Source organism: Microcaecilia unicolor, chromosome 5 (genome assembly GCF_901765095.1).
Source record: "Microcaecilia unicolor chromosome 5, aMicUni1.1, whole genome shotgun sequence".
Classification (NCBI taxonomy): domain Eukaryota; kingdom Metazoa; phylum Chordata; class Amphibia; order Gymnophiona; family Siphonopidae; genus Microcaecilia; species Microcaecilia unicolor.
The window spans coordinates 149938341-149955683 of NC_044035.1; the positions used below are offsets into that span (position 1 = coordinate 149938341).

At 41.5% G+C, this 17343-nt stretch overlaps 1 protein-coding gene across 1 annotated transcript in view; it reads left to right on the forward strand.

The window, feature by feature from the left end:
- The window catches only part of CDH23 (cadherin related 23), a 1475307-nt gene that overhangs the window by 563486 nt on the left and 894478 nt on the right, over nt 1-17343 (forward strand). Inside the window, exon 10 of the mRNA XM_030204991.1 lies at nt 176-325. Within this exon, the coding sequence (XP_030060851.1) occupies nt 176-325 (150 nt within the window). The remainder of the gene's footprint in view (nt 1-175; nt 326-17343) is intronic.

Sequence of the window (17343 nt, forward strand, 5' to 3'; positions counted from 1 at the left end):
GAACAATAATCATAATGAAATGGGCTTGTTTTCCTATATAGTTATGCATATTATGATATGTTAGGGGTTTTTCACTCTTGTACACATTTGCAAAACTTCCATAAATTAATCTCTTAATTTCTTTCTCACCATGGTTGATTATTTTTCAATATTTTATGTTTTGCTTGCTTTCCAGGGAGTCAACAGTGCTTTTGAAGTTTACCTAGTGGGAAACAACTCAAACCATTTCATCATCTCTCCAACATCAATTCAGGGCAAAGCAGACATTCGTGTGCGGGTTGCTGTGCCATTGGACTATGAGACCATCCCACGCTATGAATTCTCTGTAAGAACGTGCTCTGATCACAACTAGGAGAATTTGTCTTTTTTTCTGTTAACGTTTTAGAGTACTTTAAAATTTAGTGGATCAGGGTTTTGGAATCGCTTACAAAAACTTGTGGTATTAGAGTGTCATTGGGAAAACTTGGATGCTCTTAACTAAATTTATTTTAATTTAGTTTAATACAAAGTCTTATAGCCCACTACTTTTGGCCACAAGACCATACAGTGCGGATTACAGCAGCATCAACAAGATAAACAGTTACCTTAACCCTTCCCTTTCCCCTCCCCTCAATCTTGTCACTCAAAAGAGGAAAAACATTGGGTAAACAACCAAGTCTTCAAACAGCTATGAAATACTGTGTAATCTTTGAGCACTTTAAAATCCTCAGGGAGCTGATTCCAAAACTTCAGAGGTGCCCCTGAAAAACATGAACATAATGGCAGATTATGAAAGGTATTAGACTGTAATGCGCAGGGTGATAAGGCAACATAAGAGCATTCAAATACCGAGGTCCAATCCCTTTAAGCATCTGAAAAATCAACAGCATAACTTTAAAAAGACTCAAGCGTTAGCCAATATAATGCATAAAGCAAAGGGGTAACATGATCCCACAATGTCCAGAAAGTTATCAAACACGTGGCCATATTCTGAACACATTGCTGTTTCCACAGCACATTCTTAGGAAGGCCTACATGAAGAGCATTGCAATAGTCCAAGCGGCCAAAGTTGAAAGTCTTGCAACCTCAACAAGAAACAAACCTGTGTAGCCATTGTCAGCTTTACCTGTGCTGCACGAACAACCTCATTCCAGTCTAAGGGCCGAATCCAAAGCAACTCCCAAGGACCACACCTTCTTAACTACTGAGAAACACATATACAGTTATTTTTTTAACTTAATTTTTACTGAGAATAAGCCAATCAGATTACACAAATCCACATAATCAACATGAATGCCAAATGTTTTACAATAACAATAACCCCCAATGCACCATTTTCCTCCCCTTCCCTACTTAATGCAAAGTCATGAGGAGTCCAAATACTTTTGTAGTAATGCCCACCAAGGGCCTAGTTTGTCAATTTGGTTCCTCTTAAGAGCTGTCAGTTGTTCCATTACAAACACAATTTTTAACCTTTGGCACCATCTCATAGCATAAAGTGGGTTATAGGACTTCCATTCAGCTGCAATCACAAAACGAGCTGCATAAATTCCATACTTTAAGATCTTGCATATAGAAGGTTCCAACCACAGAGGGTATATGATAGAAAGACATAATTCCCTGCTTAATTCAACATGCACTCCTAAAACAGTGTCAAGTTCCCTTTGATGAAGCCAGGCAATCCCACTACATATGTAGTAAAGTTCCTGTAAGACTGCATTGCCTCCAGCATAGCAGGTCCGGCTTGAAGCCTCTGTGGTGCAACTGGAGAGGCATGACATACCAGCGCATCAGTAATTTCAGGCCATTTTCTTTATTGCGCACAGAGATTGAATAAGAGTTGGTGTTCTGCACTATCTCCTCCCATTGTTGGTCAGTGAAGGAGTTCTGCTGACCAGTGGTCCATAAACTAAAGCCTTTTAAATCCATATAATCTAATTTTTATAAAGCTCAGATATTGAACCCCTGGTGAGACCAGGCTGGGACCATAAGTCTTCAAATTGGTGCATCTTCTGGGTCGTGACCTCCTTGCACAACCCGGAGGATTAACAGTGCCTAACACGCAACTACAAATAAAAATCTGATTGTTGCAGCTGAAACTCTGTACATAATAACTCAAAAATTTTCAAATGATCATTAGAAAATAATTGCCCATGGATCCAAAGCCATTTCAAACCGAGGTATAATCCCCACCTAACAGAAAAGCCAGTGGTGTAAACCTAGACCTCCAACTTTTACCAAACAAAGTATGGGTCACCGATCTGCAACTTTGCATGATATGTCTGACAATAAGGTTGGGTAGACCAGTAATCAGGAAGGGACCCAGACCCCCATGGTATTCCCAAGAGCAGTATGGAACTCAAGCAGGTTTGCTCAATTTGTACATAATTCCCACCCTTCCAATCCAACATGTGACGAATCTGTGTAGCAAGATAGTAGGATTTGAGGTCTGGTACCTCTGTCCCCCCCCTAATTACTTATGCATCAGTAACACAGCCTGAGAAATTTGAGGTCTCCGATCCTTCCAAATAAATTGGAATATTAATTTCTGCCAATGATGTATTATCTTGAAGGGGATAGGAATGGGCAAGGCCTAAAACAAATATAGGAGTGCAGTCATCTTCAGTATGGAAATTCTTCTCAGTCATGGGTAAGTATTTTTATTCCATTCCCTGAGAACAGGCTGAATTTGTCTCAATAGTGGGGTGTAATTAACCTGAAATAAATTGTCCAGTTTAGGAGTAACATTGACCCCTAGGTACTTAAGATGATTGTAGACCCATTTGAAAGGAAAATTAGCCTTAGTTTGCTCTAATTCAGAGAGACCCAGGGAGATGTTAAGAGCCTCAGTCTTATCAATATTAGTCTTAAGGCCTTCATCTGTTGTAAAAGGACTGGTACTGAAAGACGAGGTTGTAAAAGCAAAAATTTCATGTCATTCATAAATAATCAGATTTTGTGAATACTGAGGTCTATAGAAATGCTTTAATATCAGGGTCATCCCTTATGTATTGTGCAAATGGTTCCATAGCTAAGGTAAATAATAAGGAGGAGAGGTAACAACCTTGCCTAGTACCTCTCCCCAAATCAAAGCTGGATGTATATCACCCATTAGTTTTAATACAACCCTTTGGGTTAGTGTATAAGGCATTCAGCCATGAGGAAAATCCCTCACACACCCTGAGCTTCCTTAAAACTGTGAGCATAAAGGGTCAATGCATGTGGTCGAACGCCTTCTCAGTGTCAGTTGCCACCAAAGCTGGGATCGTGTGCATAGGCGGTCGGTGGCCCAACTGTTTGGGGAGGCTAAAGGGGCGGGGTTGGGGGTGGGGGTGGGGTTGGGGTGGAGCTTAAATCCATAATTGTCTGATAACACACAGAAAAAATAAATAAAAATAAGTCACAATACCCTTATTAAATTTAGATATTAGATACGTTTCATATGTCAAAGAATAAAGTGGTTGCTCAAAGCATATACTAACCACAATTGCTCAACTGCAAAACACTATGCACAACTTTGTGCAAAAACACACTCAGAACCTTACTGTACCATAAATATTACACTGGGCAGAACCTAATACATCAATATACCACCCATATGGAAAATGCAGACCGTCAACAATATGAAACAAGGGATCATAATATCACAATTCTCATGTAGAGCCACAAAACACCCTAATTTTATTTATTTATTTATTTTAGGACATTTATACCCCGCCTTTTGCCACAGAATTGCAGCCCCAAAGCGGCTTACAATGAACCAATAAAATAAATTAAATACAGTTACATGTCAATAGTTAGGGCGGGAGAGCAGAATGAGAAGGGAAATGGAAAGGTAAGGGAGACAAAGATGGGCAGCAGACGTCCAGGTGGGCCAAGAGGGATGATGGAAATCCAGCCTAACAAGAACAGGTCCGGCAAGGCGAATGAAGATTTGAAGAAACAGCAACAGCTTGCAGAGGCAGGGCGACACTGAAGGCAGGCTTCCTCTGCGACGGAGTCAGTGGCACAGGAGTCAAGATGGCGGACCAAACGGTTGTCCTCCGCAGCACCAACCGTCAGGGCTTTCCAAGCCAGAGACCTCCTCCACTGCACCTCCATCAAGCCAGCCGAAAAGAAGAGCCGGGGTACAAATCCGACAGGCGGGCAGGAGGACACAAAGGCAGCAGACTCCCCGATGGATGAGATGACGAGCAAGGGAGAGGTAACATCACAGCACCCAGCAGTCAATGGTCTGCCCGGCAGCGACAGGGCTCATCTGTTAATATGGCCATGGAGTTCCTCTCTCAAGAATGGAGGAACATCCTTTACATATTCTGGTAACTTCATTGACCTAATGTGTTGCTGGTCTGGCATCACTTTCATTCGCAAACCAGCACCAGTGACAATTCATACTGTCAGTTGACATACCAGGAGGATAATTAAGAAAGGAAATAGATGGTTTGACAATCTCCATGCCTGAACAGCTTGTTAAAATTGCTTTTATTATATCAACAGTATTGATCAAATTCGTGCTGTTTTTTGATATAGCAAGAAGGCGTCTGTGACTCATAAAAAACTAATTTTTCAAAATAATTAGAAGTAGTAAGCGCAATAAACAATTTTCCCTGCCTGGCTTCACTGAAAGAGTCTTGTTGGAAACTGGGGGGTGCACACTGCACCCATCACACAATAATTGGCCTTACGCTATTAACAGCGCCTGCCCTCGTGCAGTTCACGCTGTTGGTTGTTATGACAGCGGCTCTCAAGCGGCACAGACGACGAGCTTAATCCAAATAAGAGGCCAACAGAGCGCGATTTACAGTGGTAAAGACCAAAAACTCGAAAGATAATGCAAATAAAAAGTTTTATAAAAGGAGCCTGAGATGAAAGTGAAGTGAAACACCAACCTATATTCATGCCTCTGCCCTTTGGTTTGCTTTTTTTTTCCTATGAGGTTACTCAGAAAATTTTTACCTTGTATCTTGTCCTTAAGTTGTGGTCTACAAGATGTAAATTTACCTATGTATAATTGATATCTTTATTTTTCTTTTCTTCTTTTCCTGTAAATAACATTTTATGTTATTTTTGATGACTAAATTAAAATCAATAAAAAAAAAAAAAAAAAAAACACCAACCTATATACCTTGAACCCGACAGGGCGACCTCCAGCCTTCCCTTGCATGGCTCTGCCCTCGCGGAAACAGGAAATACGTCAGAAGAGGGCGGAGCCATGCGAGGGAAGGCTGCCCGCTTGAGGAAAATTACAATATTTAAAGGTAGGGCGAGGGCAGGAAGGAAACGAGGGCTATCGGGCAGACGGGAGATGATTGGCGACTGGGGAGCGGGGAAGCCTGCAGCTCGCAGGGTGGAGGCAGCAATTGGGCTGGGGAGGCTTAGCCTCCCCAAGCCTCTTATACCGGGTGCCTATGATCATGTGCTTCTGCACCACCCAGTTAATATGTAAGATGTGCTTAACATTGCCAAAATTTTGTCTCCCTATCACAAAATCTGTCTGATCAGGATTATTACAGAAGGCAACCATGGAGCTAAATGATTTGCTAAATGCTTTGCTAAAATTTTTAAGTCAAAGATATTGGCTTCTATGACCCACAAACCATGTTGTCAATGCCCAGCTTGCATAAAATGGTGATACCAACTGTATTAGAGTGTATTGATATCATAGACCCTGCTGTAAGGGAATTATAAAATTTGGCTAATATGGGGGCCATTTTCGTAACATATGATTTATAAAAAGAGTTGGTGAACCCATCTAGGCTTGAGGATCTCCCACATGGGAGAACTCTTAATGATTACCTCCACCTCATGAACAGTTATATCAGCATCAAAGGCCTGTTGGCCCTCCTCAGTGAAGCAGGAAAGAGATTATCCTTGTAGGTAGGAGTGGATGTGCTCTTCCTTTATAGTCTCATCTCTAGTGTAGAGTCATTCATAGAAATCTAAAAATCTACTCTGAATTAACTCCTGCTTATATAAAAGCTCACCAATCTCACCTCTAATTTTAGAAATCTGTTGTTTTTAAGACGTCTTGCCAAGAGCCTTCCTGATTTATCCCCTCAGTGTCTGCAATTCCCCCTTCAGTTTACCCAGTAATTTCCTATCTTTTTGCAGACCAGTCTTTTGTACATTGCCCTCTACCACCGCAATCAGGGATAACAAGATATTCTCTTTTTCTATCTTTTCTTTTTTCACCTGGGCTTCCCACTTTACAAATGTCCCCCGCAGTGCAGACTTTAACCCTTCTTACAGAAGGGTCATTAGATTCCATTCTCCCCTCAGTATGCAGCGCTACTTAACTGGCCAGGAATGGCTCCTGGCCAGTTAAATAATGTTTAGGTCAGCTGTCAGTGCAAGACAGCTGGTTATGTCTGCTGAATATTTGCAGTCAGTGCTGAAAATTTAACCAACTATATTGCAGATGGGGCGGTAGTTGAAGGGGCAGGTAGGGTCAATTGAAGGTTTTTTGAGGAGAGGTGTGACAACAGCGTGCTTGAAGGTGTCAGGGACAGTTGCAGTGGAGAGAGAGAGTTTGAGGATGCGACAGATGGAGGGGGTGACAGTATGGGAGATGGTGTTGAGTAGATTGGTGGGGATGGGATCAGAGGAACAGGTGGTGCATTTCGAGGAGGAAAGAAGGCGGGAAGTTTCATCCTCGGTGATCTCAGGAAAGGAGGAGAAAGAGGCCTGGGTAGGTTGGTTGAGGGAGCGGGTTAAAGGGTGAAGAGGAGGTGGTGGCTTGGTCGTGAACTGCAAAAGCCATTCCTTTCCTTTTACCATTCAACCACTGTGTTAGCCCAGAGTAACACACAGTGCAATAAACATGAGGTGCCCAGCTTTTATCTTGATCTCCAATTTGACAGTCAAAATAATACTTGTAAGCAAGGCGCACTCGCTTTGTCAGATTCTTGTGCTGATCATAAGTAGTGTATTTGCCACATATGTAGCAGAAATTGTCCAGATCATTAACACATTTGCGTCTATCCATCTTGGCTTATATACTTACTGCTGACATCAGCCAATAGACCTGTCTGAGCGCGTCTGGACAGGTCCGGGCATGTCAGCTGGAATATTTCCAATATATAATGCATTAATATTATAAGTGAATAGGCTTTGCATGTGTAACTTAAAATCTAGACATGTCAGGCAAATTCGGAGTTCATATTTGGAATCGGCGGGTTCAATTTAGTATAAATCACGTTTTTCTCTCAGTAGCAAAATCATTGTTGCGTTAGTATCTATGGACTTTACACCTGCCTTCAAAGTGTGCACCAAAGGTCATGTGTATTGTGTGTTGTCTGCTGGTGCTGCCCTCCGCCTGCTCCACCTCATTGTGGGTAAAATGTACTTACACTGTTTCACATATAGGAGGAAAAGCAATGTTCAGCTTCCAGTTTTACAAATTAGTTACCTGTATAAAATCTTTTGAAAATGAAGCTAACTCAGGAGAATTAGAGTAATATGCTGGACTCACATCAAGTTGTTTTATCTTTAAAATATGTTCTTAGCTCTAAATATATTACACATTTGTACATTTACAAAACACATAAAGGTGTCACAGCCTCTGCCATGTCTTCCACCCCCTACGCACCTTCTGCTCCATGATGCTCCTCTGGGTGGTGGTCCGCTATCCTGCTTCACTTCTGGTACCGGCTGATGCTGGCTTCCTGGGGCGGGCGTGTGCACTTGACAGACATTCTGGTTTAAAGGGCCGTGTGCAGGAACGCCAGAGGCACACTACATATCACTTTCAGTTTGGGACATATATTAGGAAGCCTGTCTCCAGTTCAGCTTATGTTGCTTCTCTCCAGTCCAGCTTCCCTTCCAAGTTTTCAAGTTGATTAGGCTCTTAGTATCCTGCACATCACATATTATATCTGAGCAGTTAACAAATCTAAAACAAGATAGAGAAGAAGGAGAAAGAATGGGCTGAAAATGGGAGGGAGAGGATAGTTTCGGGAAGGGAGGAAATGGAACTACAGTATATGATAGGAAAGATGGGGTGACAGTAGAAACAAATGAGGGTAATCACTGAGGGACCCTTTTACTAAGCCGCACAAGTGTCTACACGCGCCCAACGCATGCCAAAATGGAGTTACCGCCCGGCTACCGTGTGGCTGTTGCGGTAATTTCATTTTTTGAGCATACACGCGTCCGTTTATTTTCAGATGCGCATATCAGATGCCCAAAACACGCGTCTACACTACCGCAGGCCATTTTTCAGCGCGCATTTGTAAAAGGGCCCCTGAAGTGGCAGTAGTAGTATAGGCACACCTCAGGACAGAGGGACTGGGGTGGATAGCCTCAAGACAGTATCAAAGTTAGTGTGTTGAAAACGCATCCTCAAAAAGAAAGGTTTTTAGGTCAGTTTTAAATTTTGGTAAAGAGGTATGAGATCTAAGCTGGAAGAGTAGGGAATTTCAGAGGGTAGGGCCAGCAATAGAGAAAATAGAATTGCGTGTGCTATCATATCTGATGTGTCGAAAGGAGGGAATAACTAAAATATGTTGTTGGGAGGAGCGAAGGGCCCGTGACGGTGAGTATGGAGTCAGGAAATGCACCAAGAAAGAGGAGAATCCTGAGTTAATTATTTTAAACATTAGGAGTAGAATCTTATATGTTATTGTATGTGGAATAGGAAGCCAGTGGGCAGATTTCATTAATGGTGTAACATAATCATTTTTTTTTTTGCTCCTGTGATAAGTTTAATGAAGGTATTTTAAATCAGTTGAATACAGTGTATATCTTTCTGTCTTAAGCCTTTATACAGTGAATTACAATAGTCAATTTGAGACAAGACGAGAGAATGAACTAGGATCTGGAGGGTGTAAGAGTGCTTTGAATTGATCAAACTAGGCACAGCTTGTAGAAACAGCACCGGAACAAAGTGGAGATTTAGGGTTGGAAGTTTAGGTCCAAATTGAGTACAATGCCAAGAAGTTTCAGAGAACAGACCAGTGGAACTTGAAAATTTTGGAGTTGAAGTGGGGTAGTAAGAGCTAGAGTGGATGGATCAGAGAAAAGAATAGCCTTGGACTTTTCTGGATTTAGTTTTAAATTATGTTCTGTTAGCCAAGCCAATACTCTGACAATTTGCCAGTCAGTTATTTAAGTTATCCACAATGAATATTCATGAGAGAGGTCTATAAAATAATGAGTGGAGTTGAACAGGTAGATGTGAAGCATCTGTTCACGCTTTCCAAAAATACTAGGACTAGGGGGCATGCGATGAAGCTACAATGTAGTAAATTTAAAATGAATCGGAAAACATTTTTCTTCACTCAACGTGTAATTAAACTCTGGAATTCGTTGCCAGAGAATGTGGTAAAGACGGTTAGCTTAGCAGAGTTTTAAAAAGGTTTGGACGGCTTCCTAAAGGAAAAGTCCATAGACCGTTATTAAATGGACTTGGGGAAAATCCACTATTTCTGGAATAAGCAGTATAAATTGTTTTGTACATTTTTGGGATCTTGCCGGGTATTTGTGACCTGGATTGGCCACTGTTGGAAACAGGATGCTGGGCTCGATGGACCTTTGGTCTTTCCCAGTATGGCACTACTACTACTACTACTTATCATTTCTATAGCGCTACTAGACGTACGCAGCGCTGTACACTTGCACATGAAGAGACAGTCCCTGCTCAACAGAGCTTACAATCTAATTAGGACAGACAAACAGGACAAACGAGATAAGGGAATATTAAGGTGAGGATGATAAAATAAGGGTTCTGAACAAGTGAATAAGGGTTAGGAGTTAAAAGCAGCATCAAAAAGGTGGGCTTTTAGCTTAGATTTGAAGACGGCCAGAGATGGAGCTTGACGTACCAGCTCAGGAAGTCTATTCCAGGCATATGGTGCAGCAAGATAAAAGGAACAGAGTCTGGAGTTAGCGGTGAAGGAGAAGGGTGCAGATAAGAGAGATTTACCCAGTGAACAGAGTTCCCGGGGAGGAATGTAGGGAGAGATGAGAGAGGAGAGGTACTGAGGAGCTGCAGAGTGAATGCACTTAAAGGTCAATAACAGGAGTTTGAACTGTATGCGGAAACGGATAGGAAGCCAGTGAAGTGACTTGAGGAGAGGGCTAATATGAGCATAACGACTCTGGTGGAATATTAGTTGTGCAGCAGAATTTTGAACAGATTGAAGAGGAGAGAGATGGCTAAGTGGGAGACCTGTGAGAAGCAAGTTGCAATAGTCTAAGCGAGAGGTGATAAGAGCGTGGATGAGGATTCTGGTAGTGTGCTCAGAAAGGAAAGGGCGAATTTTGCTGATATTATAGAGAAAGAAATGACAGGTTTTAGCAGTCTGTTGAATATGTGCAGAGAAGGAGAGGGAGGAAAGGGGAAAGGGGAAAAGGGATCATAATATTAAGCTCACATGGCTAACTAGTTGGGTGTCATTCCAAATATTGCTGCAATGTTAAACAAACATTGTGATTCTACATCTGGAAATGACTCATACAGATTGTATTGTCTTTTGTGATGAATTAGATATCAGCTGTGGTTTACATTGAGCTATGCATATACAGCGCTGCCAAGTTCCCCATTCCAGGAGGGAGGATTTGTGTCTGTTTTTAACTTACAGCCAAAAGCAATGTGGGACTTATGTACTTATGTAGATTTGCATGAGGTTGAGGCAGTACATGCAAATCTCTCTCATGAAAATTCATTGTAGATATTCTGGAAACCTAAATGGCTGGGGTGCCTCCAGGACTAGGTTTGGGTTGGTAGGATCTAAGAGAGTCATAATTTGAATGTTGTCTGCGTATATATAGCCTGTAAGGCCAGCTGACTGAATGAGGGTTAGTAATGGAGCCATAAAAATGTTAAACCAAGTTAGTTCTAATATGGATCCTTGAGGAACATCAGAGTTCATGGAGAAAGGCTCTGAGGTTCTTCCTTGATAGCTAACTATGTAATTTCTGGAGGTATGGTAGTTTTCGAACCAAGCCAAGGCTTGATCAGTGATACCGATAGAGTGAAGACGTTTAAGTAATATGACATGATCTATAATGTCAAAAGCTGCAGACAAATAGAGAGAGAGAAGAACCGATCTGGAATGATCAAAGTGATAACAAATGAATGTAGTTACGCCTAATAAGGAAGTTTCTGTACTAGAATTCTACTGGAAACCAGTCTGATTTGGGTGAAGCACATTAGTTTTTTCAATGAAATCTGTTAGTTGATTACGAATGACATTTTCAGTAAATTTAGCTAGAAGTGGCAGATTGGGTATAGGGCGGTATTTGGAACATGAAGAGAGTTGCCCATGTAGGTCTTTTAGCTTGGACAAGATAATAGCTGTTTTCCAGATGTTTGGAACCTGGGCTTGGGAAAGGCTGGTAGTCATCATGTGATGGATAAAGGGTACAGGTATAGAGATATGATATTTAAGGATACCAGAAGGAATGGGATCGTGTTGTTGTCAGTTTCATGGATTTAAAGACAGTGGTGAGTTCTCATTGCCAAAGGGTATTGAAAGTTGACATAGTTGCCAAGAGTTCAGCAATGGGAGGTGGGAGTGATCAAGTATTATTTTGTGGTGCTGCAGATTGAATAGAGTTCTGTAAGGATTGAATTTTATTGCTGAAGAAGCAGGCTAAGGCCTGGACTGAAGGAGGAGGTGAAGAAGGGTGAGCAAGGGAGGGGGGAGTAGTAAGTAATTTGAATGTAGAGTAGAGGATTGAAGTATTAGCGACTTTGGAAATACTTTGAGAATAGAAATCTGTTTTAGCCTTCAAGATAGAAGTCCAGGTATCCCAGGTCCTTATAAACAGAGAGGAAGGTGTATGAAGTCTTCGCCAGGTGCATTCTACGGTGACGTAGATGACACTTCAATAGTGCTAATTCAGGTGTGTACCATGTGTCTCTGGATTGAAGAGAGTGGATCTTAGCAATGGGGGGAGGGGGAAAGTAAATCAAATGCTTGCTTTAAAGCAGAATCCCATTGAATAACTTTGTAAGGCAGAGGAAGTGTGGGAAAATCTGCCAGTTAGAGATTGAGATTAGATTTTAGAGCTTCTGATGTTCGTTTATGGGCTCATTTTCGAAAGAGAAGGACACCCATCTTTCGACATAAATCGGAAGATGGACGTCCTTCTCCCAGGGTCGTCCAAATCGGCATTGCTTTCCGTCGCAGGGATGGCCAAAGTTCAAGGGGGCATATCGAAGGCTTAGTGAAGGCAGGACTTGGGTGTGCCTAACACTAGGACATCCTCGACCCATAATCGAAAGAAACAAGGACGTCCCTGACAAACACTTGGACGACTTTACCTGGTCATGTTTTTCTTACGACCAAGCAACATAAAGGTGCCCCAACTGACCAGATGACCACCGGAGAGAATCGGGGATCACCTCCCCTTACTCCCCCAGTGGTCACTAACCCCTCCCACTCAAAAACCATCTTTAAAAATATTGATTGCCAGCCTCAGATATCATACTCAGGTCCATCACAGCAGTATGCAGGTACCTGGAGCAGTTTTAGTGGGTGCAGTGCACTTCAGGAAGGCGGACCCAGGCCCATTCCCCCCTACCTGCTGCATTTGTGGAGGAAACAGCGAGCCCTCCAAAACCCACCAGAAACCCACTGTACCCACATCTAGGTGCCCCCCTTCACCCGTAAGGGCTATTGTAGTGGTGTACAGTTGGGGGTAGTGAGGTTTTTTTTTTTTGGGGGGGGGGGTTAGTGGGCTCAGCACACAAGGTAAGGGAGCATGTACCTGGGAGCAATTTATGAAGTCCACTGCAGTGCCCCCTAGGGTGGCCGGTTGGTGTCCTGGCATGTCAGGGGTACCAGTGCACTACAAATGCTGGCTCCTCCCATAACAAAATGGCTTGCATTTGGTCGTTTCTGAGATGGAAGTCCTTGGTTTCCATTATCACTGAAAATCAGAAACGACCAAGTCTAGGGACGACCATCTCTAAGGATGACCAAATTTCAGGATTTGGGTGTCCCTGACCGTATTATCGAAACGAAAGACAGACGTCCATCTTGTTTCAAAAATATGGGTTTCCCCACCCCTGGATGGGGACGTTTTGCGAGGACGTCCAAATCGAAACGAGAACGTCCCTTTCGATTATGCCCCTCTATGTGAGATCACGGTGAAGACATGTATGAAGGTATGATTTAAGGGGAGCATGTAAATTAGTGCAAAATAAAGTAATCAGATAATGGTCCGTCCAGGAAAGGGGCTGGATGGAAGGAGAGAAAAAGATGTAGTAGAATAGGAAGAAGACAGGATACTGTCCAGAGTATAACCACCTATATGCATGGGCTGAAGGAGGTCCAGATCAGAGATGAGGTTGTTGAAGTCAGCAGAAAAAGGTGATGACAGATATTCTAGGTGCATATTGAAGTCACCGAGAATTATGGGATTGTGGCTATGTAGACAGAATCTAGATAGGGTATGCTGAAGAAGTTGGAAAGAGTAAGTTGAGGGAGGGGAGGATGGTAAAGGAGAAGAAGATCGAGTGGAGGGGATAGTTGGAGACGGAAAGTAAGTATTTCAGGAGGGGGACAATTGGGAGAGGTTAGAGCCTTAACCTTAAGGCAAGTGGAGTAGAAAGCAGCTAGATCTCCTCCTTTCTTATTAGGATGGTTATAGTTTAAGAAGGAGTAGCCTGGAGATGTGGATTGGACTAAATAGGAAATGCCTGCATCGGTGAACCATGTCTCAACAAACATAAGATATTAATTCTAGCAGAGGTAAGAAGATCTCAAATAAGAAGATGTTTGCCTCATAGTGAGCAGGTGTTAAGGAGGCCTGTTTTAATCGAGGATAGAAATTGAGAGCTGGAGTTGGGAAGGGGAAGTATTTCTGTCTGGGGAATAGGCTTAAGATCTCTGTTTAGCGTGCGATGAGGAGGAAAGGGAATGGGCTGTGGCCTATGGCCCCAATGTATTGGAATAGGTGTTGAAAGGCACATTGCTGAGGAAATGTGAGTAAGGAGAAGGAGAAAAAGGAGACTGCTATAAATAGGGGGGGAGGGGGTCATAGTGGCAAAAAAATAGATGTGCGCACTCAGGGGGTCTTTTACTAAGGCGCGCTGGTGTTTTTAGTGTGTGTTAAAAATAGGCATGCGCTAAATGTTAAAGATGCCCATAGGAATACATTGGCGTCTTTAGCGTTTAGCGCCATCTATTTTTAACACATGCTAAATGCCAGCACGCCTTAGTAAAAGACCCCCTCAGGATGGTAGGAGACAATTCAATAAAGGAAAAAAAGTACATAAGTACATAAGTAATGCCATACTGGGAAAAGACCAAGGGTCCATCGAGCCCAGCATCCTGTCCACGACAGCGGCCAATCCAGGCCAAGGGCACCTGGCAAGCTTCCCAAACGTACAAACATTCTATACATGTTATTCCTGGAATTTTGGATTTTTCCAAGTCCGTTTAGTAGCGGTTTATGGACTTGTCCTTTAGGAAACCGTCCAACCCCTTTTTAAACTCTGCTAAGCTAACCGCCTTCACCACTTTCTCCGGCAACGAATTCCAGAGTTTAATTACACGTTGGGTGAAGAAAAATTTTCTCCGATTTGTTTTAAATTTACTACACTGTAGTTTCATCGCATGCCCCCTAGTCCTAGTATTTTTGGAAAGCGTGAACAGAAGCTTCACATCCACTCCACTCACTTGTTTTCCTTTATAAACTGTCCAGTACCTTGGATAGAGTGGTATATAAACTGTGAAATAAATAAAATACTAAACTAACTGGCTCTAGATATGCCTAACAGTTAGGTGCAAGCATTTACGCCAGCCTTAGAAGTGATGTAAGTGTCAGCACTTAGATTTTGAAGTTACACATGTATTGCACAGTGTCCTGTAAGGCTTCCACGTAAGTAGGTGCCCCGCTCATGCAAATATGTACTATGTAAATTTAGCACATATTTACAGAATGGTGCTTAGGTAGAATTTTGACAGTTATGTGCATATGTGTGCACATATATGCATGTTTATACCATTATTTATTTAGTTATTTATTATGCTGATTTTTACTCTGTAGCATTGCTTAACTTGCAAATCTTGGCATGCCTATGTTTGTGATGTCACTTTTAGTTTTTGGTACAGGTTTGCGATCTTAATTCATTATTCCTTGCATATTTTTATCATTTGACTCTGTTATTTATGTGATAATTTATTGATGTTATTCAGTTATTGATTATTAGAGAATTTACCATTAATTTAATATGTTTTTTTCTATTCCTGTGTCTCTCTTTCTATGTTAATCTTTTCTCCCCCTCTTTTTATAAAATATTTTAATACACATTTTATTATTCATGTATTTTTATTCATTTATGTATTTGTATTATTTTGTTTATGATATTGTTTTATATGATATGATAGTTATTTATTAGTGTATATATCTTTTTGTTTGTAGACTCCTGAGGCAGGCCATGTGGCTGAAACACAATTTGTATTGAGTGTTTTGTGCCAACCAATAAAGGTTTTAGATCACACCACTTGATTTGGTACTTTTTTTTGCCTTTGCTGTCTTTGCTTTTGTTGTTGTGGTGCGAAGGTTTGTTCTTCTTTGTGTCGGTGACTTTATACCATTTTCTAAACATATTAGCACCTATGTTATATAATTTTAACCAAAGTGTTTGAACCAGGTTTTTAAAAATATGCATTGAAAGTTGTGCTTTGGATTGATTTTACTTTGTGATGTGTCTTTGTGTTGGCTGCTGAGCGGAGTTGATGCAAGAAAGGGAAGGGGATACCACCAGCATTATGGTGTAAAATGGTGTATTTTATTTATTTATTTGTTACATTTGTATCCCACATTTTCCCACCTATTTGCAGGCTCAATGTGGCTTACATAGTACCGTAAAGGCATTCGCCAAGCCCAGTAGGGGACAAGTACAAAAGATGTTATGGTGGAATAGGGAATATAAGATTCAGGCACATGGGGTTAAAGGTAAGGAGGGTTTGATAATGTCCAATACGATCTTTGGTAGTGAAGTGTTGCAGAGTTGAGGCATTTAAGTTGGGTCAGTCGGGTATGCCTTTCCGAATAGATGAGTCTTTAATGATTTTCTGAATTTTAGGTGATCGTAGATTGTTTTCACAGCTTGTGGCAGTGCGTTCCACAGTCGTGTGCTTATGTAAGAGAAGTTGGACGCATGGGTTGTCTTGTATTTAAGTCCTTTGCAGTTTGGGTAGTGGAGATTCAGGTAAGGCTGTGATGAACTGGTACTATTTCTGGTTGGGAGATTAATCGGGTCAATCATTTCAAAATGCATTTGATTTTTTTTTTTTAATTTAACCTCTTTTTGAAGGAAATGGCACTATGATTGGTTTAAGAAGCAGAGCAATTGATTTTTCTAATGTTAATGTAGATTTTTATATTGTCTTATTTTATGTTTTACTATTGTATGTTTTATTTGTACTCCACCTAGAATTTGTAGATAGTGTGGGTCATAAATGTTTAAAATAAATAAACTAGGTTCCTTGAGCTCTCTTCAGGGGTTACTCAATAAATTATAGAATCTGTTTGTATGAACATATATATATGGAAATATGAATTGAGAGTCCCTCGGTGTACGAAAAATTATTTTAGCGGTTCTGCCATAGTAAAAAAGTTTGGGAATCACTGGTGTAAGAGATGTTCTCTTCCTGTTGCAGAGAATGAAATAAAGCTACCTAGTTATATTTACTGAAGCACTATGACAAGGCATCTATGACAAGGCAAGACTGTCTGCTTAGATGCTTTTCTGCAGTAGCTGTTAAATTAAAGTACAATAAGTACCAATTTCACGTTAGTGGCCACTTTCTATGGAAGCCTACTTCTGCTTTTGAAGAGTAAGCAGTGTAACCTGAAGAAGTGGGACTCTAAAAATACTGGTGCTGTGTGCAAGGGAAAAAGAAGACAGAGGTAGATTCAAGAAACGGAGCCAAAAGCTGGGTACTAAAACATCTAGAATGGCAAAGTTGGACACAGAAGCTGTTATAGAATACCAGCGTAAGTCGATATTCGAGTGCTTAACTTTAGTTGCAAGCATTTATGCCATGTCAGTGGCTGCTGTAAATGCTCACGTCTAAAAGTGTAAATTGTGCGCGTATCTAACAGTATTCTATACATTTTGCACATAGTGTCAGACACACCGCTAACCCACCCATGCCCCTCTCATGTTAGCACCCCTGTGCAGTTATGCATTAAGGGGTTCTTTTACAAAGCTACGGTAAAAAGTGGCCTGCAGTAGTGTGGGTGCATCTTTTAGGCCCATGCTGGGTCATTTTTTACTGCTACTGGGAAAAAAACTGGTTTTTAAAGGGTGAGGAAAAGGGTCTGCGCTAATATTAAAACTAGCACGCACCTATTTACGGCCTGAGCCCTTACCGACACCCATTAACCTAGTGGTAAGGTCTC